The sequence below is a fragment of the Camelus dromedarius genome, chromosome 5, assembly GCF_036321535.1.
Source record: "Camelus dromedarius isolate mCamDro1 chromosome 5, mCamDro1.pat, whole genome shotgun sequence".
Classification (NCBI taxonomy): domain Eukaryota; kingdom Metazoa; phylum Chordata; class Mammalia; order Artiodactyla; family Camelidae; genus Camelus; species Camelus dromedarius.
In genome coordinates this window covers 70140551-70166519 of record NC_087440.1, presented here as the reverse complement: position 1 = coordinate 70166519, position 25969 = coordinate 70140551, and the positions used below count along the sequence as shown (strand labels likewise).

The 25969-nt window shown below is 38.0% G+C and overlaps 2 protein-coding genes across 3 annotated transcripts in view; both read left to right on the top strand.

The window, feature by feature from the left end:
• The window catches only part of TMED10 (transmembrane p24 trafficking protein 10), a 35714-nt gene extending 20868 nt beyond the window's left edge, over positions 1-14846 (top strand). Inside the window, exons 3-5 of the mRNA XM_010976476.3 lie at positions 2552-2625; positions 10888-11014; positions 11608-14846. Of these exons, the coding sequence (XP_010974778.1) occupies positions 2552-2625; positions 10888-11014; positions 11608-11729 (323 nt within the window). The 3' untranslated portion in view covers positions 11730-14846. The remainder of the gene's footprint in view (positions 1-2551; positions 2626-10887; positions 11015-11607) is intronic.
• A 4412-nt stretch (positions 14847-19258) lies between these two features.
• The window catches only part of NEK9 (NIMA related kinase 9), a 34069-nt gene continuing 27358 nt past the window's right edge, over positions 19259-25969 (top strand). For both annotated transcript variants that reach the window (XR_004137445.2, XM_010976478.3), the window contains exons 1-5: positions 19259-19616; positions 21823-22000; positions 23733-23788; positions 24345-24415; positions 25696-25801. Coding sequence is in view for 1 of the 2 variants with exons in the window: in XM_010976478.3 (XP_010974780.2) it covers positions 19398-19616; positions 21823-22000; positions 23733-23788; positions 24345-24415; positions 25696-25801 (630 nt within the window). In the remaining variant the exon portion in view is untranslated. The remainder of the gene's footprint in view (positions 19617-21822; positions 22001-23732; positions 23789-24344; positions 24416-25695; positions 25802-25969) is intronic.

Here is a 25969-nt window from a genome sequence, read left to right as displayed (position 1 = left end):
CAACCATTATGATCTGCTCAGTATCTCAATCAATTGATTGATTCATCCAACACTGTTCTAGGTGTTGGGGATATAGCAGTGACTAAAACAAGTCAGTTGTCAGTGGCACTTATATTTTCATTGGAGTGAACAGACAGTAGACAAATATAAGTCAGATGGTAATGAGGGCTTTGGAGAAAAAGTAAACACCTTGAGATGCTGAGCATGTCTCAGAAATAGAACAGAGGTCACTGTGGCATCCTCTAAATAGTGTCATCACTTACTGATTGGATTATTTATTTAGGTATTTATATATATATATATATATTGCACATACAGCCTCGTGTTTAAATGTCTCATGTGTATCTTACATTCCCAATTTTGAACTCTTTGAAGCAGAGATTATCTTTGTTCTGAGTTTTTTAATATGCTTATGTATATATATGCCTAGGAACTTATTTAAAAATGTGTGTGTGCAGCAGGGAGGGTATAGCTTAGTGGTAGAGTGCCTGCTTAGCAAGCACAAGGTCCTGGGTTCAATCCCCAGTACCTCCATTAAAAAAAATTAAATAAAAAATGTGTGTGTGTATATACATGTATAAATGTCTGTACACGCATATTATGGTCAGCACTCAGTTTCTAGTTTCATGAGTGTTCTCTGTTTATTCTGTTGGAGACCTGATACTTTGTAGTCGTTGGCGCACTTTTTAAGATTGTCTGTTTGCCAGGCAGTTGCAGAGAGAAATTACTAAAGGGTCTTTTTACAGAGGAGACCCTTTAGCGCCATGATGTCAGCTGTGGGGATAGGTTTGGCTGTTCTATGCAAGAGACCATATGGTCTGGACTCAGATAGTCTGTGGTTTTGTGGTTTTGCTTGTGTTTGAATAATGCTAATGCTGTGCTGTGGCAAACAGAGATAGTGGGAAGAGTCTTTTAGGAAAAGAATATCTTGATCATTTGGACCAGGTAGGGCTGTGAGCTGCTTGGATTTCATAACTTTTTAAATGAAGTAGAAGTAAAAATTCACATTGAATCTCCTTTGGGCAATGCTGTGATCAGGATTGCATACTGGATTTGGGAGAAGAGACCTCTCTAGGTGTCACTTTTTATTTTGTTTTGTTTTGTTTTGGAAATTGGTTTAATGCTTGGAAGATATATATGACTTGTCTTGGTTTCTTAATCCTTCCTATTCAGTCTTATTACTTTCAAATTGATCTTTCTAATCTATCCAAAAGAACGTCTTTACTGTGTTTTAAACGTGCCATATTCCATTCAGTATCTGAGTCTTGACTCATGTGTTGCCTTCTGCCTGGGATACTCTGTCTGCCTTCAGGTGCTACCTCTTGAGTGAAGTCTGTCCTCAAACTAATCTCTTCCCTCGTCTAACTTTTGCTCCATAGCAGGAATTATCTGAACTATTTTTTTTTCCTTAAAAGTTTCATACTGCTTTGCATTTTCACTGTAACTTATTCATATTTACGTCTTGATGCCCATCAAGTTCTTTGAAGGCAGAGATTGTTATCTCCAGCACAGTTCTAGCACCCAGTGAGTTCCCAATGAGTGTTTATTGAATTGACTTCAGTCCATTTCAGAAAATTTCCAGTGTCTCTCAGGGTACAGTACCATTCTCTGTAGCTTATTATGGTCTCAGGAACACCAGATGCTTTAGTGGCACTGTTTCCCAAAACTCCTAATTTCATGCAGCAGTTTTTAATTTTATAAGTACTCAGGTGAATTCCAGGGACTGATCAGTTTTCTGGGGCTCTTTTGAATCTTTCCTTTTCTCCCACTTGATGATTCCTTTTTGATCAAGCTGAATCAGATTACTTTTTCTAATAAGAACATTGCTCTGTTGGTCCTACTATCCCAAGTAGACATTTTTCTGTGTAAAAAAGTATCTCTGAGAATTGAATTCTTATTGTTAAGTTTCTTCTTGGGCTCTTTTCTTTTAAGGGCTTTATGGAAATAGTCCTGTAACATTTTATTTACCTATTGAAATGGGTGTACTTTGACCAAAATGTTTAAATTAACTGGAATATTAGAAAAACCCTGTGTTCTTTTCAGTACTTACATTTGTATTAAGTAAATTCAAGTTTAGCGTATACCCATAGTCCTTTTCTCAAAATTTCACAGGGCAGCTTTTTCAGGTGTGGAAGTGTCCCTTTTCAGCCTGAGTTGGTGCCCACTACCTATTACTGGTCCATATGCCACTCAGTTGTATACTGTTTTGACTTTTGAGTTGTATTTCCTAATCCGATAAGCCTATGTGTTTTCTCTTCTCCTGTTTTATCCCTCTGGAGTACTAGCTACAGTATCTTGTGTCCTGCTCCCTCAGAGATGTTTGCCAGCAGCATGTTCTCATTGCTTTCCGGCACCCCATACAGATAGAGGCTTTGTCTGGAATGCTTGAGATTTTAGCCAGAGCCAGGAATTTTCTGCAGCTGAGTAGGGGGAGGAGTTGCGGCTATTTCCCTCTATTGAGAGGGTTGAGGCTAGGGAGAGGGAGGGTGGGTGGGTGATTTCCCGGAATTTTAAATATTTCTCACAATGAATCCTTTGATTTCTTTCTCAGGAACAGGGCGGATACCTGACCAACTCGTGATCCTAGACATGAAGCATGGAGTAGAGGCGAAAAATTATGAAGAGGTATGTCCTGATTTAACAGCCAATGGAGGCAGTAGCATGCCGTGCTCTGTGAGGTTTCTGTGACCTAGTCAGGCCAACAGGCTGTGCTTTGCCCAGAAGGCTGTGGTTTTCTCAGCAGTCATGTGACAACCAGCTTGATATAAAAAGTTGTGTTAACAGCCTTGAACAATAATTCTGGCTGTGCTGTCAGCCAGATGACTGGACCAACTGTCCCATAAAAATATTGGTGTGATAAAACACTCAAGCACATGCCATTAGTTCTCTTGAGACAGGGACCAGATATATATTTATAATTTTTAAAAGCTGGAATTCATTTATATGTTAATGTTCAAGGTTAAGAAAAATGATTTGCTTTTAATTCTTAAGGCTTTTATTTGCAGACTGACAGTTATATAGATAGCTAGGGCACGGATTCAGTGCTGTGCTGTCTTTGAGAAACACAATAGGCAAGAGTAGCTTTTAGTTAAAATAATTTCACACTTTTCAGGAAGAGAGCAAGATGGAAGAAACTGCAAGAGACTAGGTTTTTGTTGACAGGAAGTACTGTAGAGATTAAAAACTGACACTTATTTGGATGGTAGGGAGGTGGGGGTGTGCACATAATAAGGGGAAGGGGGACTGAGCCCTTTTTTTCTCTATTATGAGAGACTCTAGGTCAGCACAAGATGGTTCTTCAAATGAAGAGCACCTTTGAAAAACCACCAGAACTATTTAGGACTGAAGGATTGATCTTTACAGAAAGATAAGAGTGTTTTTACCCAGATCAGAGTCTTTTTACGACAATAGCTGAAGGCATGAAGAAGAGGTGGGGTACGGGAGATGTAAATGGCTTTTGAAGAATGTAAACTGCATAAACAAAGGGAAGTTGTTTTAAATGATTTTAGGGTATTTTCTAGGAATGATGGAACAAGGAGAAGTTGTTCTATCTTTGGTCAGAATTTGGCAGGGAAATAGCCTAAAATGGAAGAAGACTGGAAGCGCCTGGCAGATCCTGCAGCAGGAAGGAGCACTGCAGTAATTGCAGCTCTTGAGGTCTTTCCTCTTCTTCCCTAGTTCATGTGCTCAACTGAACAAAACTAGACTGAGTTATTTATGGGCAATAAACAGGAGCAAGCAATGCAAACATGAATGGAAGACAGTTCCTGGTAGAAACTTTGATTTGCTTGTTTCGGTCTCCAGGCTAGTTTAATTAAAAGAAATAAAGCAAGAGCCTTTTTGATGGAATAAGTTGAAAATCCTTTTCAACTTTTATGATTCAGAAGAATCTAAATTATAATTAATTATAAAGTTAAAGTGCTGTTGTAAGGTATAAAACACTAAGAAAAATGTTTTATTGTTAGGAGGTGGAAGAATAGGTAAAATGATTTTCAGTTTTGGATTACTACTGCTATATCCTCAGCCTCAGACCATTCTCTAAGCAAGCATTCATTGAATTCCTACTATGTGGAATTTTTACCTGTTGTAATCCAACCCCAATATGATGGCCATCATTAGGTAATCTATATTAAATGACAGGACACTTGATTAGACATTAGACACAGCTTGTTCTTCTCTAAAACACATAGTATTGTTGTGAGTTTACATACAGAATGATGTGGACATCACTGTCGTATAACATTTTAGAACCCCCATACCTCCTGGAATTTCCATTGTCCTTGGACTTAGTTGACACTGGGAAAGGGCCTTTATCTTTTCTGACCTTTTACTTAACCCAAGAGGGGAATCCCTAGCAGAAAGGAAACCACAGTGCTTCCTTTGCCTGCTTCCTGCTTCGAAAGTCTGGCACATCCTAAGCCTTTCTTTACGCACATGGTTACAACACAACTCTTAAATTCTGTTACCTAACCAAGAAACTCCTCCCACTACTTTGTTCGGTGACCTACCCTCCTTCCACCAAAAAAGCAGATCAGACTGAGACAGAGGAGGAGAAGTGGTTATGACACAGGCCAAAGACCAGCCCTTTTCTCAGTCTGTGGCTAGGCTCCCTTGAACCTTGCTCAAAAACAGCTGTTAGTTGTCTCTGGGCTAATACTGTGACAAGAACATGGATAATAGAAGCACTTGTTCCTTGGTTAATTACCAGAGAGCACTAAGCATAGGTAGAGGTTTTGAGGCAGTGGAAAGCCTTTATCTCCAGAAGTTTGGGGCCCTTTAGCATCAGTTTTTAGATTTAGGAAAATGTCACGTTTCTTTAATTTTTTCACATCTAACGTATTTCTCCCTCACACTTGTGGACTTCTTAATTCTGAAACCCTATGTGGTCCTGTAAAATTCTTTAGTAATCAGTGTTTTAATAGCTGGGCATAGTACCACACTACCTGCTAAATTGTTATGGAGGATTAGTTAATGCATGTGGATTGCTATGCAAACACGATATAAATGTAAGGTGATAGTATTTGGAAGGCAGAATGGTTGCCATTTTGTAAAGAAGCATAGTCTTGTAGTTTGAATTCTTTAAAGAGACAGAATGCATATGGCCTCAGAAATGAAGTACTTTTGATTCCCTCTGTTCTATTTTAAGGACCTCTCACCACTATCTTTTGCCCCTCAGAGGATGGCATCTTTGTAGAATCAATATGTGCATCTCTTTTTAGTTTGTGGTCTGAACTAGAACAGCTGTTTGCAGGGACTTACTGTCTGTTCATACAGTTGTGGGAATGAAGGTAATTATCCCAAGAAGGAGCTGTCTGACATATCCTTTAACTCTTGGGCTGTGTATGTCCCTTCTTGCTGTGAATATCAGCATTTCACCACAACTAAAATCCTGTTTTGCCTAGGAGTTCTATTGGTCTGTCATTTGCTATCAACAGATACATCAAAAACATAGTTGCCTTTGTTGGAGTAACAGCTGAAGACTTTCCAAAAGTTCTGTTTCTCTGAATGCCCTCAGGAAGGAGGAACTCTGCTTCTACATACTAGATCTCCAATCCCCTTCCTGACATAAGTTAAATGAAATAACATCGGTAAAGCACCTGACACGTAGGTGATCAGTTTAGTAGATTTTATCTCGCTTCTTCCCTTTCTGGAAACTGCCAGATGGCTATGGCAGTGTAAATAGGATCTTGCTAAATTTCATTCATTTAGCCCTAAGATTGGCAGTATTATCTGGACTTACTTTGGCACATTGTTGACCTTTTGACCTTCTATGGAGAAGCCTGTGATTCATATACCCGCACGCATAAGTAGACTTGCCTTGCCTTTGGGTGTAAGTCTGTCTTCTTTATCTTGATTATATTAGACTGGATAGTCTCCATTTTTGTTGCTATGCTTCTAAAATTTGCAGAGGCTGTGGAGATAACAGAATAATTTGACTGCATCTGGCTTACCTCAAGAAGCTTCTCTCAAGTTTCTTAATGTTCCACCAAGGAAAAGAATCTAGTGATTCTCTAGAGGCTGGTTTCACATGTGTGTTTAAGCAATTTTTCAGATCTAACACCTTTCCTTGGTACAATTACATATAATTGAACTCAATAGATTCAGATCATCATTGGAATGGAAGATTTGGATGTGGTTTAAGAAGTAGTAATTTTACAGTTATTTTGGAGGTATTGTAGATGTGCAGGGAAAGCTTTTCCAAGCACTACCTACCACTGCAGATGAGAGTGATAGATATTGTGGTAATAGATACTGTGATAGAACTTTCTCCTAGGCAGTGGGCCTTGTGAAAAATGAATGCTGAGTAAAAGTAGGTACAGAATGCTGTTAATGTATAGGAACTGCTGACTTCAGGGGATCAGCAGCACCTAATATCCACTATGAGAAAGTTGGCTCCTTTGAAGAAGGCACAGAATGGCCATAATGGGTCAGTTACATGTGTGTACCATGTATCAGGCTTTTGGGATTATACAAAGTGTGCATCGTTTTAATTCCGCTGAGTTCAAGATCTAAACTAGCATGGGAAAAAAAGATGAAAATCAAAATCATGTGAATAGAACAATGTCTGATTGAATGTTAATTGTGTGGCACAGTCTAAGTATTGTAGGGCTTTAGGGAAGAGGGAGTCAGTGTGGACGGGGTGGTTAAAGGAGGCATCCTGGTTAATGCTAGAAAGATAGGTAAGATTTGGATATGCTGAGTATGTGTGCTTTTGGAAGTCAGGGATTCCTTTTTGCTGGTGTTTTAGAGCAGAGCTTTGCAGTTTTGATGCTGAATAAATGCTTTGGTAACCCTGGGCAGGGAGTCAAGAGACCATGGTTCTGCTAGTCTTGGTCTTCCACCCAAAGGACTGAGTAACTTTACGGAATCGTCAGTTTTCCTCATTTGTAAAATGAAGTCTCTTGTAGCTCTGATATTCTTTGGTTGGTTAGTGCCTAAATGCAGCCTACAAGGGGAATGCTACCTCCTAGTGGAGAACCTTTGTTACACATTGTTAAATAGGCTTTGCTTTTATCGAACTGTTGACAAAACACATGTCATCCTTTCAACCAAGGAAGATAAAAGTAGACTAGAAGAATAATGACATGCCTTCATGAAGCATGTATAATGTCACATTCTTACAGACACTTTGAACATTAAATCAGGTGCTTAGAATAGCAGAACAACAGTCAGTGGGCATATTGATAGAGCTTTTCTTGTTAGCTTTTTCACTCTCTGTGATACTGGCTCAGTGATACTGGCTGAATGCTTAGTCCTGGGCAAGTGAAGAGGGTCTACCTGATACTTAGGATAATTTGTTTTTGAATTTTACTCTCTTAGTCTATAAAAATTAGAGTAATAGCAGTATGAAAACTAGGAAGTTTGACTGATAAACTGGACAACTTACTCAGATCCTTGCAGCCTAATATAGCTCATTAACTTCACCTTTGAGCCAGAAAAACACTTACACAATAAAATATAAACTCAGACTTGGATTGCAATCCCAGCTCCACGAAGCTCTGAGATCTTGGGCAAGTAATTTTAATACTTAGAGCCTTAGTTTCCCACCTGAGAAATTTAGGAATAATCATATTCACTCTATATATAGGGTTATGAGGATTAAGTGAGATGACAAGATATACAATATGTATCACATTCTGGATTTATACTAATAGGTTTAATTCATTACATTACGTTTTTCATCTTCTTCCTCAATTTAGCTTCAGCCTAACTTTTGAGCCTTATATTTACCATCACCCACCCTCCATCCCCAAGCACGTGTGTGTATTAACACATGATTGTGTGCATGCACACACACGCGCGCCTATTTATAACTGGACTACTTGTGATCTCCCAAACAGAGCCTACACTCTCCTCCCTCTGTGTGTTGGTTTACAGGTTCCCCTCAGCCTTAAATGTCTGTCTCTCTCATCTTTTAAAATCCTGCACAACTTGTGAGATGCAATTCACCCACTCCCTGTTAAGCTTTCCGTTATCCTTCCAATTATAATTAATCTCATGCTACTTTCTTTCCATTCCACTTCTGATGTGTACCTTTGTTGTAGAAGTTAATACATAATGCTTTATATTATGGTTATAGCTTTTTATGTGAGCCTCTCCACCTGACTGTAAGCTTATTAGGAGCAGAGATCATAATTTATCTTGGTGCCTTGCACACATAGTAAGCACTCAAAAAAGCACTGTTGTTAGGGTCTTAAAAGTATTTTTTAAAAACTTTTTTACATTTCTTTTGATTTCTAGGTTTAGATTAAATGTAGAAATAGATTCATTTGTTATTTTTGCTGTTTACCACCAAGTATCCATGATGTGTTAGATGGTTGAAACAGCAAGTTGATGTTCAGTGTTTTAGTTTCTTGACAGTTCTTCAAGTTTACTAGATTTTAAAGTAATATCAAGAATAGAGATAGTTCTTGGGTAAAGAATTTTTTTATTAGGGAAAGAGACCTTCATCCCACTCAAGAAGTCTAAAAATAATTTACTGAATTAAGGATAGCATAGAGTAATTATTTCATTGAGGAAATGAAATCTACTTGGAAGATACGTTATGAATAGAGGTATAGATTTAGAGTAGGACCTATGCTAGAAAAGGGATTAAGGAATTGAATGATTAAGTATACAATGATCTGTATGCCATATGGAATACTATGCAGCATTTAATAAGAATGAGGTGAATCTACAATCACTGAAGTTTTTGGAAAGAAAATGAAAAAAAGGAAGCCATAGGACAATATATACATTATGATTATATTTATAACTATTTTAATTATATTTTTCTGCATCATTTTTACACATACAAAAGCATAAGTAGTGTGTGTACCTTCTAACAAGGTCTGAAAAGATACACACCAGGTTCACAACCAAGGTTACCTCTGGGAAGGAATATGGGGATTAAGGAGCTATGAAGATGGGGCTTTTGTTTTTGTTCCCTTTGCTTCTGAATAATTTAAATTCTTCAGCAGGAGGACATATTAATGTGTTTCTTGAACAACTAAAAAATAAATGAAACACCAGAAAGGAAAGGATTGGGAACAGGTTTTTGGGCTATAATCTACAAAGGCCATTCTCAGTATCAAGTTTATTTTAATTCTCTCATTCTTTTTTGGGTTTTGGGCCTTTGGGCTACTGTCATTTAACCAAAAAAGGAGTGGGGAGTTAGAAGTTGTCTTCAAAGTAATTTTTTAAAATATTATTTTCAGCTGGCAGAGGCACAGCCATAGTTTCACTTCTAGTTCCTTTTGTAAGTTTCTATTCAGGGAGCCTTAAATCACTTAACTCTAAAGATGTATCATGCCATTGCCTTTAGGCTGTCTCATTCAGGAAGCTTTGGAGGGGAAGGTACACACCAGAAGGGAAAATGTTAAACAGCCTATGGTTCATCTTATTATATTATATATCTTCTGTATCTTTTTCCTGGAGAATTTCTTTGCTCTGCCCCTCTATATGCTCTATATGAAATCAGTAGTACACACACACACACACACACACACACACACACACACACACACACACACAACTAACCATTTGGTAAATCTTATACCCAATTAGCTTTATTCTGTTCTGCACCTGTCAGTCATGCCATTAACTCTACCCAACGTTTTACAAACGTAAGAAAATGTACATCCAGTGAGAGAAAACTTAGGTAGATCATTACAAATCCATCACCACATTTTAGGTACCTTAAATATAAACTCAAGTTTTACATCCCTACCTTAATAACAGCTTCTGATTTTATTTTAAAGAACTTTATCTTGTTCTTCATATATTTGGTGAAGAATATAGTTTAGCAGAGAGAACATAAGAACACCCTTAAACTGTTCCCATTCAGCCCATATTAACTGCTGTTAACATTTAACAGAAAAAGAACAGGGAAGGTGAACTGGACAAAAGAGAAGAAAAAGTAGGGAGGTGCATAGAGAGAATGAATGGGAAATAGGGAGCAAAAAAGCAAATGTAGATACATTTTTTCAAAGAATTCTCTGTGGAAAAAATATAAGAGCAGCTGGTATATGAGTTTTAATATCTGGAAAGCTCTGGTGGTATATCCCCATTTTAAACGTAAATCATAATCTAAGATTGATAATAAAAAACAAATAGAATAATGAAATCCTTGCTTTGGTCATGTATGACTTTAGTTATCAGATACTCTTGGAGATTTCACAGTGGTCTAGTTTGGAAAAGGAAGATAGTTTATTTCTTTCTCACACCCTTCATTACTGAGCATACAGGGAAGTCTTTGGAGATTTCTTTTGATAACTGGCTGTGTAATTAAAAACAAAATACACAGTGCAGCTTTTTTGTTTTTTGCTTTGTTTTGTTTTGTTTCTTTAGCAGACCTAGGATTCATCTGTGCTCTAGAGCTTTGAAGCAAACCTTAGAGCTGTTGTGGGATTTAAATGAGCAAATCAGAATTCTCTAATTTTGCGGTTTGATTTATCATCTTAATGCTGTTATGGTTTACATACTCTCTCATTCCTGTGCAGTCCCTGTTGGGAATTTGTTGTTTTCTTCTAAAACCACATTTGACTAATACTATGATTCTCACACTTACTCTAATAATATTGTTTATTTCTTAGACATAAGTGGAAGGGCAAAGTTAAGTGCTTTATTAAGTCAGAAATCTTGGGAAAATAGTATATCTTTTATAGCCTACCATATTACAGTGCTTCTAAGGAGGTTTTAATCAAAATTAAAGTATTAAAAAAGTGAGATGGAAACATATAAAGGGTTACAGGGAAGGGAAGATGCCCAAATTTTAAAATGAGTTAGAATGATGGCAGAAGAGATTTTAAGCTTGGTGAAACTTTTTAAAAGTCTCCTCTGTTACTTTGTGTTCTTGATTGGAACAGTTTTTTCAGGGAATGGGTTTATAATTCCTTTCTTTTCCAGATTGCAAAAGTTGAGAAGCTCAAACCTTTGGAGGTGGAGCTACGACGCCTAGAAGACCTCTCAGAGTCTATTGTTAATGATTTCGCCTATATGAAGAAGCGAGAGGAAGAGATGCGTGATACCAATGGTGAGTGGAATGATGGCTCTTATTTCTCAGTAAGTGCACCATGAAGGAGACAAGTCCCCACACTTTAAATTCTGGTGTGCCCTTTTCTGTTTTGCCAAAGGGGGTTGTATGAAGGATAATTGCTTACTTCAGTATTGTTGCTGCTACAGGTAAATGAGCCATGTTAGATTTTCAGAGGAATAGCAATTTTCTCTGTGATAAGCAGTTGACCATATTCTCAGTCAGCTTATAGTGTATCAAACTGATAATACTAATCTCTGTAATTTTTAAGTTTTTTGTTTGTTTTGTGGGGGAGATAATTAGGTTTATTTATTTATCTATTTATTTTAATGGAGGTATGGGGGGATTGAATCCAGGAACTCATGCATGCTAAGCATGCATTCTACCACTGAACTATATCTCCCCCTCAATCTTTGTAACTTTCAATATTTATATATTGAATAATGAAAATTTAAGAAAAAACTATCTGAAATCCTACTGTAAGGCCTAGGGACAGAGTGAAGCTAATTAATTGCCTTTTTCTCTGGCCATCGTTTAGCCTGCTGATCCTCACTTCATTACATTTACAACACTTTTTTTTTTTTTTTTTTTAGAGTCAACAAATACTCGGGTCCTGTACTTCAGCATCTTTTCAATGTTCTGCCTCATTGGACTAGCTACCTGGCAGGTCTTCTACCTGCGTCGCTTCTTCAAGGCCAAGAAGTTGATTGAGTAATAAAGCCCAGTCTCCTCCTACCTTGTATCTTAGCCAGCAGAACATCGCTGGGACGTGCCTAGCCTAAGCATCCTACCAACAGCACCATCATGGCACGTTGGAGCTTTCTCGCCAGAACTGATCTCTTTTGGTGTGGGAGGACATCAGTTACCACCTACACCCAACAAGTCAAAGAGGGACTTCTTTTTAACTTGGTAGGACTTGGACTGGTTTTGACAGTAAGACTATTATTAGAGTCACCTATGACAAAAAATAGGGGTTACCTAGATAATGCCAAAGCCAGCATTTGTACTGGGTTTCCTCGTATGATCTGTTTGAACCATGTTTTCTTTCCTTCTCCCACTTGCTCACCAGATTGGGCTTCCACTCTAGTTCCTTTACCAAGATTTTTATGACCATGTTGAACTTGTTTCATTCAGATTGTCCTGTTTGAATTTCTGTGTGACAACACCCTTAACTTTCTCTTGATTCTTAGCTGAAATGTTTAGGTAGCTTCTGGTGATACCCTTTCATAAGTTTGTGTCTCTTTAAAGGGTGATGGATGTGACACCTCATACAAATGAGCTTTGAAGTGTAGATAACTCTTAAAGAAAATTTCATTTTAGAGAATTAAAATATTTGTGCTCAGTTGCTTGAACTTTTTTCTTTTTGTGTGTTTATGTGTTTATGTGTGTTTAGTTCTGTACATTTATCACGTATAGATTCATGTGACTACCATCACAAGATGCAGAGCCGTTCCACCACATGGATTGCTTGTGCTACCCTTTTATAGCCACAGTCACTTCCTTCCTTACCCCCAAGCCTCAGCCTCTGGCAACCACTTATCTGTTCTCCATCTCTAATTTTGTCATTTTAAGAGTGTCATATAAATGGAATAATATAGTATGTAACCTTTTGAGATTGACTTTTTTCACTCAGCATAATGCCCTTGAAATCCATCCAAGTTGTTGCATATTCCACCAGTTTGTTCCACTTTATTGTTCAGTAATATTTCATAGTGTGGATATACCACAGTTTGCTTAACCATTCACCCACTGAAAGACATCGGGGTTGTTGTTTTCAGTTTTCGGCCATTACTAACTAATAAAGTTGCTGTGAACATTCATGTACAGGTTTTTTTTATGTGAACATAAATTTTTATTTCTCTGGGATAAATGCCCAAGAGATGAGTTGCTGGGTTGTATGGAAAACAGTTTATTTTTGTAGGAAACTGTCCTGCTCTTTTTCCAGGGTGACTATCCATTTTATATTCCCACCGGCAATGTATGATCAATCCAGTTTCTCCACATCCTCACCAGTATTTGCTATTATTTTTTATTTTTCAGTCATTCTGATAGGCATATGTAATGATACTTCACTGTGGTTTTAACTTGCATTTTCCTGATAGCTGATGATGTTGAACATCTTTTTCATGTGTTTATTTGTCATCTGTTTATCTTCCTCAGTGAGATAGCTGTTCATGTCCTTTGCCCATTTTATAATTAGATTGTGTGCTCTTTTTACTATTGGGGTTTTTTTTAATTGAAGTATAGTTGGTTTACACTATTGAGTTTTGAGAGTTCTTTGTGTATCCTAGATATAAGTCCTTTGTCCGTTACGTGGTTGCTTAAATTTTTAACCTGACTTCTACAAAAGAAAAAAATAAGCAAAATTTACCAAGTCTTCTTACACGGCAAGTCACTGACTTAATTTCTGTTCTTATGTGTTCCATCTAATTTCTGTTCTTGCGTGTTCCATCTAATTTCTGTTCTTACGTGTTCCATCTAGAGAATGAAGACATAAGAGTTATTTAAAAATAACACACCTGGGAGGATCATGAATAGAGTAAATACTTGAAAACATATGTTGTGAAAGCAAAGCCAAGAATCACTATGGGAATATGAAGTGCCTAAAGGCCAATACTAATGTAAATAAGAGAAAGTGTGGACACACGTGACCATGTTCGTAAACAATTGTGAAAAATACCATCACTTGAAATTTTCCCCATTTCTTCCAGTAAAGTAGGTAGGAGTTTGTCCTTTCTGTAATCTCTTTTTTAACCCCTGCCGACAGTTGTAGGGCTTGTCTAATAGCAGTGGCAGAAATTACAGGATTTAGGACCCTGTAGTTTGGCAGCATATTGGAATTAACAAGAGAGTGCTGCTGGGATGACCTGGATAAAGTACAAAGTGGGAAGAGGGAGTGAGTTATGTTGTTAAAATCTCAGGCTCTTCTCTTAATGTTCCAGCTACTGTGAACCCCAAAGCCTTTTTTTCTCCCTTCCTTTGACTCCCTGTGTGAATTTCTCTGGTGTGGCATAAAAGTGGTTCTTTCATTAATTTGTGCAACATTGCCATCTGCTGTTAAGAATTGGTAGGTACTGCTTCTGAGGCCCTGGCAGCCAAATCCTCATCATAAAGGCAGCAGATGTGGATAAGGTCTATTTGTGGTATTACACATACTGAACGACAGAGGATATATCCAAGCAGGAAAGAAAATAACCAAATTTGTGGGTTAAGATCCATCCCTAGATGCTTAAAGGTGAAATTCTGTTCTGTACCATTAGCCTAACAAGATACTCTCATATTTCTGACTGGTGCCTTTCTCCCTTTTAGAAGAAATGAAAGCTATTCAGTTGGTTAGTCTTCTGTTCTGACAAAATGTCTGAGAAGAAGATAGGAGAGGAGAATATTTTATTTTGCTGATGTTTTATTCCCAAATATGACTTCGTGAAACTGAAATTCTTTCATGTCCTTTCCTTTTACTCATGCCAAAACTACCAACTTGGACATTTATGCTTTAGATTTAAAGTTCATTGACATTATACCTTGATTTTATCTAAAAAGTAAAAATTTTGCTTTTGGTAAAAGATTAGTGCAAGAGCAAATCAGCTTTAAAAACAAGGATGTTATCTGCGTTCCTCCATTTTTGACCCGGTTAATCAACAGTCTGTAAATGATTGATGAGAATGATACAGTTTAAGTAAGCTTTGTTATCTGTTGTCGTAAACCCCTGTCATAAGCCATTTTTCTGTTTGTTTAATGGAAAGAGGCATGTGGGATTTATACAGATTCACTTGTAAGTATTGGATTGGGGATTTTTGTGTAAATTTTCTCAAATAAAGTCTAGCAGAAACCATTTTAGGTGTATTTTTCTGTTACTCTTGAGTATTTCTTTGTCTGGATTGGCAATAATTCCTCCATATTCCTCAGTATTAAAGTATGGCAAATTATATGTGACAAATTAGAGGGGAAAAAGTCCATAATTTACTCCAGATGGATAAAGTTTATGTGAGCTAGTTAAAGTTTATTATGCTTTATATATAAATGTATAAACTATACATAATGTGTATATAAATAATAATAATTACACATATTCAGAAAGACCAAATAGGGTTTTGTTAACTAGGAATTCTCTGTAGCTTCTCTGTTTTGAAAACTGCTATTGGAATTATTCCTACAGAGAGTCTTCAACCTTTCCCTCCATTCCTAAAATACCCCTCCCAATTTAGAACCTTGCAGGACTTGCTTTTTTGCCCCATTATATCTATGCAAAACCCCACTCTAGCAAGTAAAGCCATCTTCTCTTTTCCTTTTGCTTGGAGTTGAACATTTTCCATAAAGCTTCTAAGAGTCAACCTGAAGTGCTTTGCACATTGACTAGCTGGCCTCTTTTTATCCTCTACCTCCATTCCCCCAAAAAACAATTAATAAATTATGTCAGTGAATCTATAGTCAATAAGGTAGTGGTTCCCAACATTTGAGTATACTTTAACATCAAAAATATCTTATTTCTCCCTGATGTTTTAGAGAACATAAATAATGAATTCAGCAAAATGTATAAGTGAATTTAAATTTAGTTGTCTCAACAGTATCATATACATGCTAAACGGCTGTACATGTTTTGAGAATTATTACCTATTCAGTCTGCTACTGCGGTATCTCACATAACATGAGCCCCATGAATAATACAAAATTTTTAGTACCACATTAAAAGAGTAGAAACAAACAGATGAAATTAACTTTAATAATATATTTAGTCTAATATATCCAAAACAATTTCAACCTGTAGTCAATATAAAAATGACAAAGATACGTTACATTCTTTTTCCATATAAAGTCTGAAAACTAGTGTGCATTTTATAGCTACAGCACATGTCCATTCAGATGCCACAATTCAAATGCTTAATAGTTTAATGTAGCTAGTGTCTACTATATTGGACAGTGAAGACAGAGACTTTGCTTAGTACTTTGGTAGTTTCTTTAACATTAACAGTAACTCTTTGGCCTGTGGGAATCTGCTATTCACAAGTGAGAATGTATGCTATATATCATCCTAACTATTTGCTTGTTAAAATATAAAATTGAAATATCCTTTTTTTTTTTTTTTTGCAAGGGCACTTTAAAATCAGTTATACCTTCAGAATGTTGAGGACTTAAGAATATTCAAAAGTCAGATATTTAGTTTCATTTATATCTTGTATAATGAAGTGCTGAGCATGAGTGTTTCTGTTCTGTATTCTCTGAGATGGAAAAGGATGTTTGTTAAGCTTATATCTGTGTGTTACACCGAGAACAATTCACAACATCAGGCTAACCAAGTTACAGAAAATTGTCTAGTTCCTCATTGCAAAGATGTCAGAAAAAACAAATTTTTTAAAAAGTATTTTACTTATTACTGTATTATTTAATTGGGGAAGGCAGGTAATTACACTTATTTGTTTTTAGAGGAGGTACTGGGGATTGAACCCAGGACCTCATGCATGCTAAGCATGCACTGTACCACTTGAGCTATATCCCCCCCTTGAATTTTTAAGCTTTGGCTGAAAACTACTTAGCTTCTTGGAATGAAGGTCAACAGTTATTGTTTTAAGTAATTGGTTTTTCCATTCAACTCAAAAAAACAATTATTGATTATTCTGTTTAATGTGCTGAACTAAACTCTGGAGTAGACCCAGATAAACAAGAAGCATGCTTATCCTCAAGGTGCCTTCTAATTAATAGGAGGAAGTAGATGGAATGGCCTCTATCCAGGATGATCTCCCTACTTTCCTTAGCCATCACTGACTTAACATTTTGGATATTCCTCCAGAAAGCCTTCATTAACCCAGCTAATTTGGCTTGGAAAGTTGCCCTCTTTCTAGAAGATTGTACTTTCCTTATAATAGCACTTACACACTGCTGTAATTGCCTGGTTAATTGTTACATGGAGTGTAAGCTCCAGAAGAGTAGGAACCATGTTTATTTTGTTCTCTTTTGTAACCCAGCACCTGACACAGGTTGGTACTCAGTGTTTGTTGAATGAATGAATTGAAAATTCAGAACTATCTGTACAATCTAGACCCCTGGAATTAAACCAACAAAATAAAATTTAACAAGGATTATCAGTCAGTCATGCATTTAGGTTTAAAAAATGTTATATACATACCAGATAATAATGATCTGATATTCATTCAACAAATAATTTTTAAGCCCATAATATCAAGCACTTCTCTAGGCACTGATGATACATCACTATGAACAAGAGCATAAAATCCAGGCTCTCATGGAGCTAATATTCTAATAATTGGAGATAGTCAATAAAGTAAACATAATAAACAAGACATCAATTTTATAGATAAGCATTGTGAAGAAAATAAGGAGTGATACAATCTGGTGGGAGGGCTGTGTTACTTTGGGTCAGATAGGATGAGAAAGAGACATAGGTCTGGTTAAATACAAGCACAATATAAACAGACCATCATGAAGGCTGGGACATTAGAAAAATTGGATCCAGATCAAGGAAGACTGAAATTCCTTGTACTCTACTATTCAGACCCAATGTGGAACATTATACAGAGTATAGGACATCATACTTTAAAAGGAAATGTTGATGAACTCTAGAGGTCAGAGGAATGTGAACTCATTAGCTCTTATACCCTTCACCCCATTCTACCAATTCTTTTCCTCCTATGTTTGCTGTCAGTATCCACCTACTCAGAAACCTAGACCTGAATCTCCTGGACTCAGACTTGCCTCACCAACCGTATCCCAACTGATCACAACGTTCTAAATAATCCTCAGATGAACTTCTTTTTTTTTTTTTTCCAGATGAATTTCTTAAATCTGGGCCCCCTCTCCACACACAGAAAGCACCTCAGTGCCAGTCTCCCAGCCTCCAGTCTTTGTATTCCATATTGTTATTAGAGTTCTTTGTAAAGTATAACTTTGGTCTTACGTAAGGTGATCATATTGTTTATCATCTGAGCTGGGCACTTGAGCAAAAGAAGGCTCCATTAATTATGCTAGGGGGGAAAGGTATAAATTGGGACTTCCCCAGCAAATTGGGACATATAGTCACACAAATTATGTAGTCCCCTGCTTAAAAATCAGTAAATTTCCACTGCCCATAGGAAAAGCCAAATTCCGAAAGTAAACATTTGAGGCCCCTGTCTTCCTGCTTCTACCCCACATTATGCCATGACCTCCAGCCACATGATCTTCTCTTAGCTCCAGTGCATCCTGTTCTCAGAGAGACCTGGAGCCATATTGCTGGTTTTGACTCCCAGCTCCCCTGAGTAGTTGTGTAACATTGAGCATTACTTAACCCCTCTATCTCAGTTCCTTCTGTAAAATGGAAATAATATGAAGATTAAATGGGATGATACATGGAAAGGAAACCTTTAGCACAGTACCAAGAATATAACAATAAATGTTAGCTGTTATCTCTGTAGGTCATATTCCCACAATTTTACAGATTAAAAAAAAACCTTATAGATGTGAAGTTGCCCAAGGTTACATAACTGATGAAACACGTTTTTCCACTGTATCGCAATTCTCCCAGACCTGAGGGCAGGGAGCATCTCTGCAGACTCCCCACCTCCAAATACGTATGTGGCACCTAGTGCTCAAAGAATGTTTCATGAGATCAGATGGTCAAAGATTTGGAAAGACACATGGAAGGAGAATGTGAAATCTGGAAAAAAAGAAAGGAGAGTGGACTTAAAATATTCTTGGAGGGGGGCATAGCTCAGTGGTAGAGCGCATGTTTAGCATCCTGGGTTCAATCCCCAGTACCTCTATTTAAAAAAAAAGAAAAGAAAATGGAAAAGGAAACAAAATATTCTTGGGAGCTTTGTGGAAGAGGGAGGGACTCAGAGTAGTTCTGGAAGAAATAACTGAACCCACGGACTGAGATGACGGGGCTAATATTCCTGCTTAGTATAATATCTTTACTATAACATCTCCGATATAGGTATTACAGACTTCGATTCCCCAGTCACTGCCCTTGAGATAGGCCTGGCGCCAAGATGAGACTGGACGACCTCTGGACCTCAAAGCCGTCTGGGTACCTGGCCAGGGAGGTTGTGGTGGGGAATCTGCAGGCATGTCAGTGACTCCCTTGGCCCTGCCGGAGCTCTTCGGCTCCACGCAGTCATCACCAGGCGCCGCCAACCACGCCCCAGGCCTCGCCTTCCCCGCGGGCCAGGAGGGAAGGAAGTCTTGCCCCGAGGCTAAGCTAGCCGACCTACGCAGGCGGAGGAAACCCCGCCGGGCCGGAAGCTCCCAAGACTGCTTCCGGGTCGGGGGGGGAAGGAGCCACCATGGAGCCTCGCGGGGTGGCGGGGCTGACGGAACCTTGGGCCGGCGTCTGAGGCGGGAGGGGCGCAGTGCCGCCGGGGACCCGCAGGCCGGTCCCGCGGTCGCAGCCATGTCGGTACTGGGCGAGTACGAGCGACACTGCGATTCCCTCAACTCGGACTTTGGGAGCGAGTCCGGGGGTGGCGGGGACTCGGGCCCGGGGCCCAGCGCCAGTCCAGGGCCGCGAGCCGGCGGCGGCGTAGCGGAGCAGGAGGAGCTGCACTACATCCCCATCCGCGTTCTGGGCCGCGGCGCCTTCGGGGAGGCCACGCTGTACCGCCGCACAGAGGTAGCGGCCCCCGGCTCCGGCCACCCCGCCCCTCCTGCGCGGCCTGATTCTTCTCGCGCCTCATCCTCAGTTAGTGTTAGGGCGCCCGCAGGGTATCCATCTGGGGTCTCCACCACTCGTCCAACTCTGCTACCCTAGGAGTTCGTTAGCTCACTGGTTGTACTAATGGGTGGTTTTCTGTTTAACCTGGCGGACTGAGCGAGTCATTGAACCTTCTCCGAGCCTTAGTTGCCCCGTCTGTAAATTGTAGTTAGTGGTAACTACATATCTTATAAGTAATCTCTTATTTTATAAGGTTATTTTGAGAATCGAACGAAGGTACTTTGCAAACTATAAATTAAAGCGGTATACGAATGTAAGGTATTGTCAAAACTTCCTTCCTCTCATGCTGTGCAGCTCTCCAAGGTCAGAGTGGAGAGGAGGGGATAACTTCAAAATTCCTACATCCGTGGCAACCACTGACTGCCGGATCTTTTAAGTTCAGTTATGAACACTCAGTTGGAGATTTTTCTTGAAGATCATTTGGAAGGTTTTCGTGTGTTGGTTTCTTCATCAGTGTTTAACCAGCAGCGTTTATGCGTGGGAAGTACTTTTTTTGGTATATTCTAAGCCGTTAGTTCTTAACTTTAGGAGGGTAAGTGCTCCTTTGAGAATCTAATGTAAACCTATCTCTCCCCAATCCACTATTGCATATATACACATCCTTTGAAGAGATTCATGGATTACTGACCCCCAAGTTCGCAATGTATACTAAAAAAAAAACCTGTAGTGGTGACTCTACTTCCAAAAGCTAACCATAAGCTTGGTTTGATCACAAAAAATTTAAAACTCTAGCTTTAGAATAGTTCAGCATCAATGAGGACTTGCTGGGGTTGCTGAAGATGATTCATCGATCAGTGATCCATCTGCAATTCTGGTGTGTGTTCCAAGCTAGCATACTTTTAAGACTAAAGGATGGAGGAGAGAGGTGGTTGCAAGATTAATGTATACTGTTACAGTTATTGCTAGTATTCTGTTTTCTTCTTTGTACTCAAAATATGAAACGGGGGACATGACCATTGGTATTCCTGTTTTGTAGTTATAGAAACTAAGTAATTTCAAGTGACTTGCCCATTTCAATTAGAAGCCAATCCTAAGTTAGAATGGAGTTTCACGTCTCCTTGTCCATCCCTTTCCATTATTATCACGTTGAACTTGATTACTGAGGTTGTTTTAAGTTAAACTTAATTACACCTTCCCAAAACTGCATAGTGTTATCCATAACACCAAGTGTTTATTACATCTGTGAATTTCCAAAGGTTTAATTAGAAGGAGCCCTCTCCCTCAAGAAGCTTATATTTCAGTGGGAAAACAGGTTAGCCTTGTTAGAAATGTTTAAGATGTATGTGAATATACATGAAAATGGACAAATATTTCAGTGTATGAGCTCTGAAAATTAAGGGAATGGTTGCATTAAATAAATGCACAGTAGAAGATTCATCAGTCTTCCCCTAAAGTTATAAAGTCCTGGCAGAGCCATTCCAAAGGATAGGGAGGGTTGTTTGGGTGGGGATGCTTCTGGGCTGGGGAGCAGTATCAGAAAAGAATTAGAAATACAAAAGGGAGTGGATACTGGGAGCTGCAGGTAAGTTTTAGAGGAAAACATGATAAAAGTGTCAGGAGAAACAGAATTGCAAAGTGGGACAGGGTGAGGGAAGTAATCTTAAAGCCCTTAGACCTGATTTATTATCCACAAAGGATGAATGAAATTACTAGAGAAATCTAAATTTATAAAATTAGAGGCTATTTTAATATTTCTGTTTTACAAGAAACTGGTCATCTGTAGATAACCACTCTCTAGTTCTCTATTTCTCCAGTAGTCTAACCCTACTACAGTCCTCATCTTGACTAGCAGTCTGTCATGTCCCTCAATAGAATCTTTGAGAGCTACCTCCAACCCATATTTTACTTGGAATTGACATTATGTAAATTAAGTATAGAAACAGTGTAACAGCACCTTAATGCCTTCCCCAGTCATGCAGTAAATTATGGTGCTTAATTGCATGCAGAACCTTTAAAGTCTTTTCATGTTTTGATTAAAGAGAAAAAAAAGGAGTCGGTCTCTGCCCATCTAGGAAGTTTTCTTTCTAGGTTTACAAGATCCGGGTGTGGATTCGTTCTCTGCCTTGTGAGAGGAAAGCACGATACCTCTGTTACTGTGTTGTAGGATGACTCATTGGTTGTGTGGAAGGAAGTTGATTTGACCCGATTGTCTGAGAAGGAACGTCGTGATGCCTTGAATGAGATCGTTATTCTGGCACTGCTGCAGCATGACAACATTATTGCGTACTACAATCACTTCATGGACAATACCACCCTGCTGATTGAGCTGGAATATTGTAATGGTAAGGTAGAGTTCAGTGGGACTTCCTCCAGCAAAACATTCTTATTCTTATATTTACCTTGAGAGGGAGAGAAAAAGAAGATACATATACAGTGATGTAAACAAAAAAGAAAAAAAAAACTTTAAATGGATTTCTAGAGTTTAAGAGAAATAGTTCAGGCCCTGGAGAGTTTTGAAGTGATCTACAAAATAAGGGCAGGGATTTTCACCTACATACTCAAATTCTCTGTAATTATAATTCCATCTTTAAATTATTTGTTCAGTTGAATTTTACATTCATTTTTCAAGGTTTTTTTCTCATGAAATAATATTAGTTAGGCATTAGAGACATAGTGTGGTTTGGCACTGCCTGATAGAATATTTAATGAAATCTTACAGGTGATACTTCTTTATATTGACTTCAGCTAAAGTTGTCCTGTTGAGAAGTGGTCCAGAGAGCATACTAACTGAAAATGATACATAGCAAAGCATGGCCCTGTTTATCTGGTCCCTGATTTCTTTGGATCCTTTTGCTTATAAATAGCAGTGTAGCCTAGTTGTTAAGAAAATAGACCCTGAACCCATATCCCAAGCTCCACCACTCTAGCTCTGTAATCTTGCACAAGCAACTTAACTTCTCTGTGCCTCAGCTTCCTCATCTTATGTGAGTTCGCTGATAAGTAGTAGTTACCTCCTAGGGTTGTATTAAATGAATATGTAAAGGCCCTAGCATAGTACTTGATACGTAGCAAATTTTTGATAAATACTGTACTAGCTATTATTCTTATTACATGAGAGAACCCTCAAATCCTTTCTTGAGCTTCATGCTGAAGAGGTCCCAGCATATTCTTCACTTAAATCTCTAAGAGAAGGCTCCTAGACTTCTAAGTTCTTACTAGACTCTTGTGTGTCATGATTGTTCCTGGTTCTAATCAACCCGAACTGTATGAGACTATATTAGAGATTTTTGAAATAGCAAAGCCTGTTAACTTCCTTTGTGGTTAGGAGGAATTACAACAAATGGTACATTTATTGAAACTCCAAGTTACTAAATTGTGGGGGGAAAGAAGTTGTGAAACTTAGGACTACAGTATAAGTTACGGTTACAGGTAGAAAATAAAATGAACCATGATCATTTGCAGTCTGTATTACTTCATAATAAAAAGGAGAAGCAAATTTAGACTTACTCTGTAGAGAAGAGTAGCTGGAGTAATGATTGAAAACAGTCTAAATTTCCCTAAATTTCGGGAAACCTTTTCAGTGTGAAGTGGAAAGAAAAAGAAGTTAGTGAGGATATGGTCCTGTATATATACACATTGTATATATACAACATTGCATCACGGATGTAACCCAGATATTCTAGTAGTCACATTGAGAGAGTTGTTAAAATATTGCAGAGTCCTTTAAAAAAGAGTTCTGGAAAAGAAAATCATCTGATTTTGAAGACTTTAAGGTAATTTTGCTAATTAGGCCACTATAAAAATGGTCTTTACTCTCATCTTTTCTAAAAATGCCAGGCTTCCTGTTTTTGTATTAAGTTTCTTCTGTTAAGGAGGGGAGTCTTTGAAGATAGACTATTTCGGATATGGTCCTTGACACATGGGAAGAGTTTTGAACCGATGTATAGAGCCAAGAGGGAGAAGGGATTTCCTTTAGAGAGCAAGCAGAATCCTTTATTTCTTGTGTCACCTGTTAAAACCCTAGTAGCTTTGATCTCTATTAAGCATTCAGACATGTTTCTTGTTTAATTGCAGGAGGGAACCTGTATGACAAAATCCTTCGACAGAAGGACAAGTTGTTTGAGGAAGAGGTAATTCATATTTCTATGGAAGGAAGCTAGAATTGTTGTGATTCTTGCATTCTAGTTCTGTATTTACTCTTCCAACAATGAAGAGTGTTTTTTTCCTTTTGTTCAGACTCCTTCCAGACTCTGGTTGATATTCATGAGAAAGGAAACCTCTAACAAGGAAGCTGTCTATAGCTGCTTCCTAAACGGTTTACCTCCACATCATGATTCTCTATGGGCTTTCTTTCCCGGTTCTATTACTGCATACTCTGCATACTGGTATGCCCAGTTTTCTATACCTTTGCATTCTTCCTGGATTTTCTTCCACAAGTCTGCTTCACCATACTATATTTTATAACGACATTGGAACTATTTTATGATAATCTGCTTTTTTTTTTTTTTTTTTTTTTTACCCCTACCACTTTGCCTACTCAACCTACAAGCAAGAAATGTCAAATCATGTTGAATCATAACCTCTGGTTGCAGCTTCCTTTGTTTTGTGTGTTCGAGTGTGTGTGTTTATTTAAATGGATTTTTTTGTTTGTTTCCAGTCCAAACCTAATTTATTTTTTCTCTGCAGATGGTGGTATGGTACCTGTTTCAGATTGTTTCAGCAGTGAGCTGTATCCATAAAGCTGGAATACTTCATAGGTAATGAGTGAAAGAATATGGGATGGATTCCTTTCCACCAATCCAGTCCCCACCTTGGGTACCTCCCATCAGCACTATTATTTTCTTGATTAAACAGGCAAGGCTTTTCCGTTGATATAATTTAGGAAGGAAAGAGTGAGTAATGAGGGGCGTTATCTTCACTTCCTGAAGTTAAATTGTGTTTATGATCGAGGAAGATTCTCCTCAATAGCTAAGTACTGCTCAGTCATTTCTTTAAGAAATATTTTAGAGCTGAGTTCATTAATTCATCAGTAAAGCCTAGAAGCCCCTATGAAAATGGTATTAGATTGGTTAGAATTCACAGCAAATGTTTTCTCTGAGCAATAGTAATTGGGAATTGTTTCTTAATTTTATAATTAGGTCTTTTAATTTAATTTAATAGCCTATTCATTTTGTACAATTGATAATGCAATTTTACCAGATCTCTAGGGCAGAAAACAGCTTTCTATTCATTTCTAGCTATAGGAGAGAACTATTATAAGAACATTTCCATGTCATTATACCCTTCTTAAGTGAATCAGTGACCACTGCTAGAGATTAATGTTAATATACTAGTATTTCTTTTTTTGTTGGTTTGTTTGTCCAATTAACGTGTTTCTTAATAGCTGTTGAGTGGCTATCATTGTGTATTGTTGTTTTCTTTTCAAAAATTACAAAGAATATTGTTGTGGTTTTTTCATGTTTTTCAATAAAGGAAGCCAGAGTGTGAACCAGCACAGTTTATTTGTGTTACATATGATCAATTCATCTTTAGGGAAATAGCCTGTGATTTTATTTTGGTGATCTACAGAGCCTAATCATTTTGCTGCTAAGATGTGCAGACTCTTCTCATGTCTTAACAGATTTGAAACTTGACACCAACCCAGTGGTAGTTACCTTTATATCACTTGATTCAAGGCATAATGGTAATTAAAAAGGCAGTGCACTTTATAGGAATTATGATTACCTAGGGCACCTTTTTATTTTTTTTCTGTCTGACCCTCTCAACTTTTTTCCTAATGACTTCAGTAGTTTAGGGGACATGCTTATGTTGTGAATTCCTGGAAAGTGAAGTTAATTCTCTGCCTCCACTCCCTCAAGTCCCCTTTTCAATGTTAAAATGTTTGAGAAAGTGATGACCATTGTTTGGGATCCCACAACAGTCTGAGCAATGGTAACACACTCTTTTTAATTTTGTACTAATCCTGGACTGGAAGGAGGATGAGTTTAAAAAAAGTTGAGTATATGGGTTTAATGTACAGCATCTTTTTTTTCCCCAGAGATATAAAGACATTAAATATTTTTCTGACCAAAGCAAACCTGATAAAACTTGGAGATTATGGCCTAGCAAAGAAACTTAATTCTGAGTATTCCATGGCTGAGACGGTAAGTATGTGTTGCCCTTGACTTAATTTTTTTCTTTTCTTTCCTATACCATGAGCTATATTACCATACCCCCTAAATCTTGCACATTTTTCTTAATATTCTAGCAAGTTCTCCATACTTATAAAGCAAGTCTTCAGGAGTCTTTTTCCTGGGCTCACTAACAGGCAT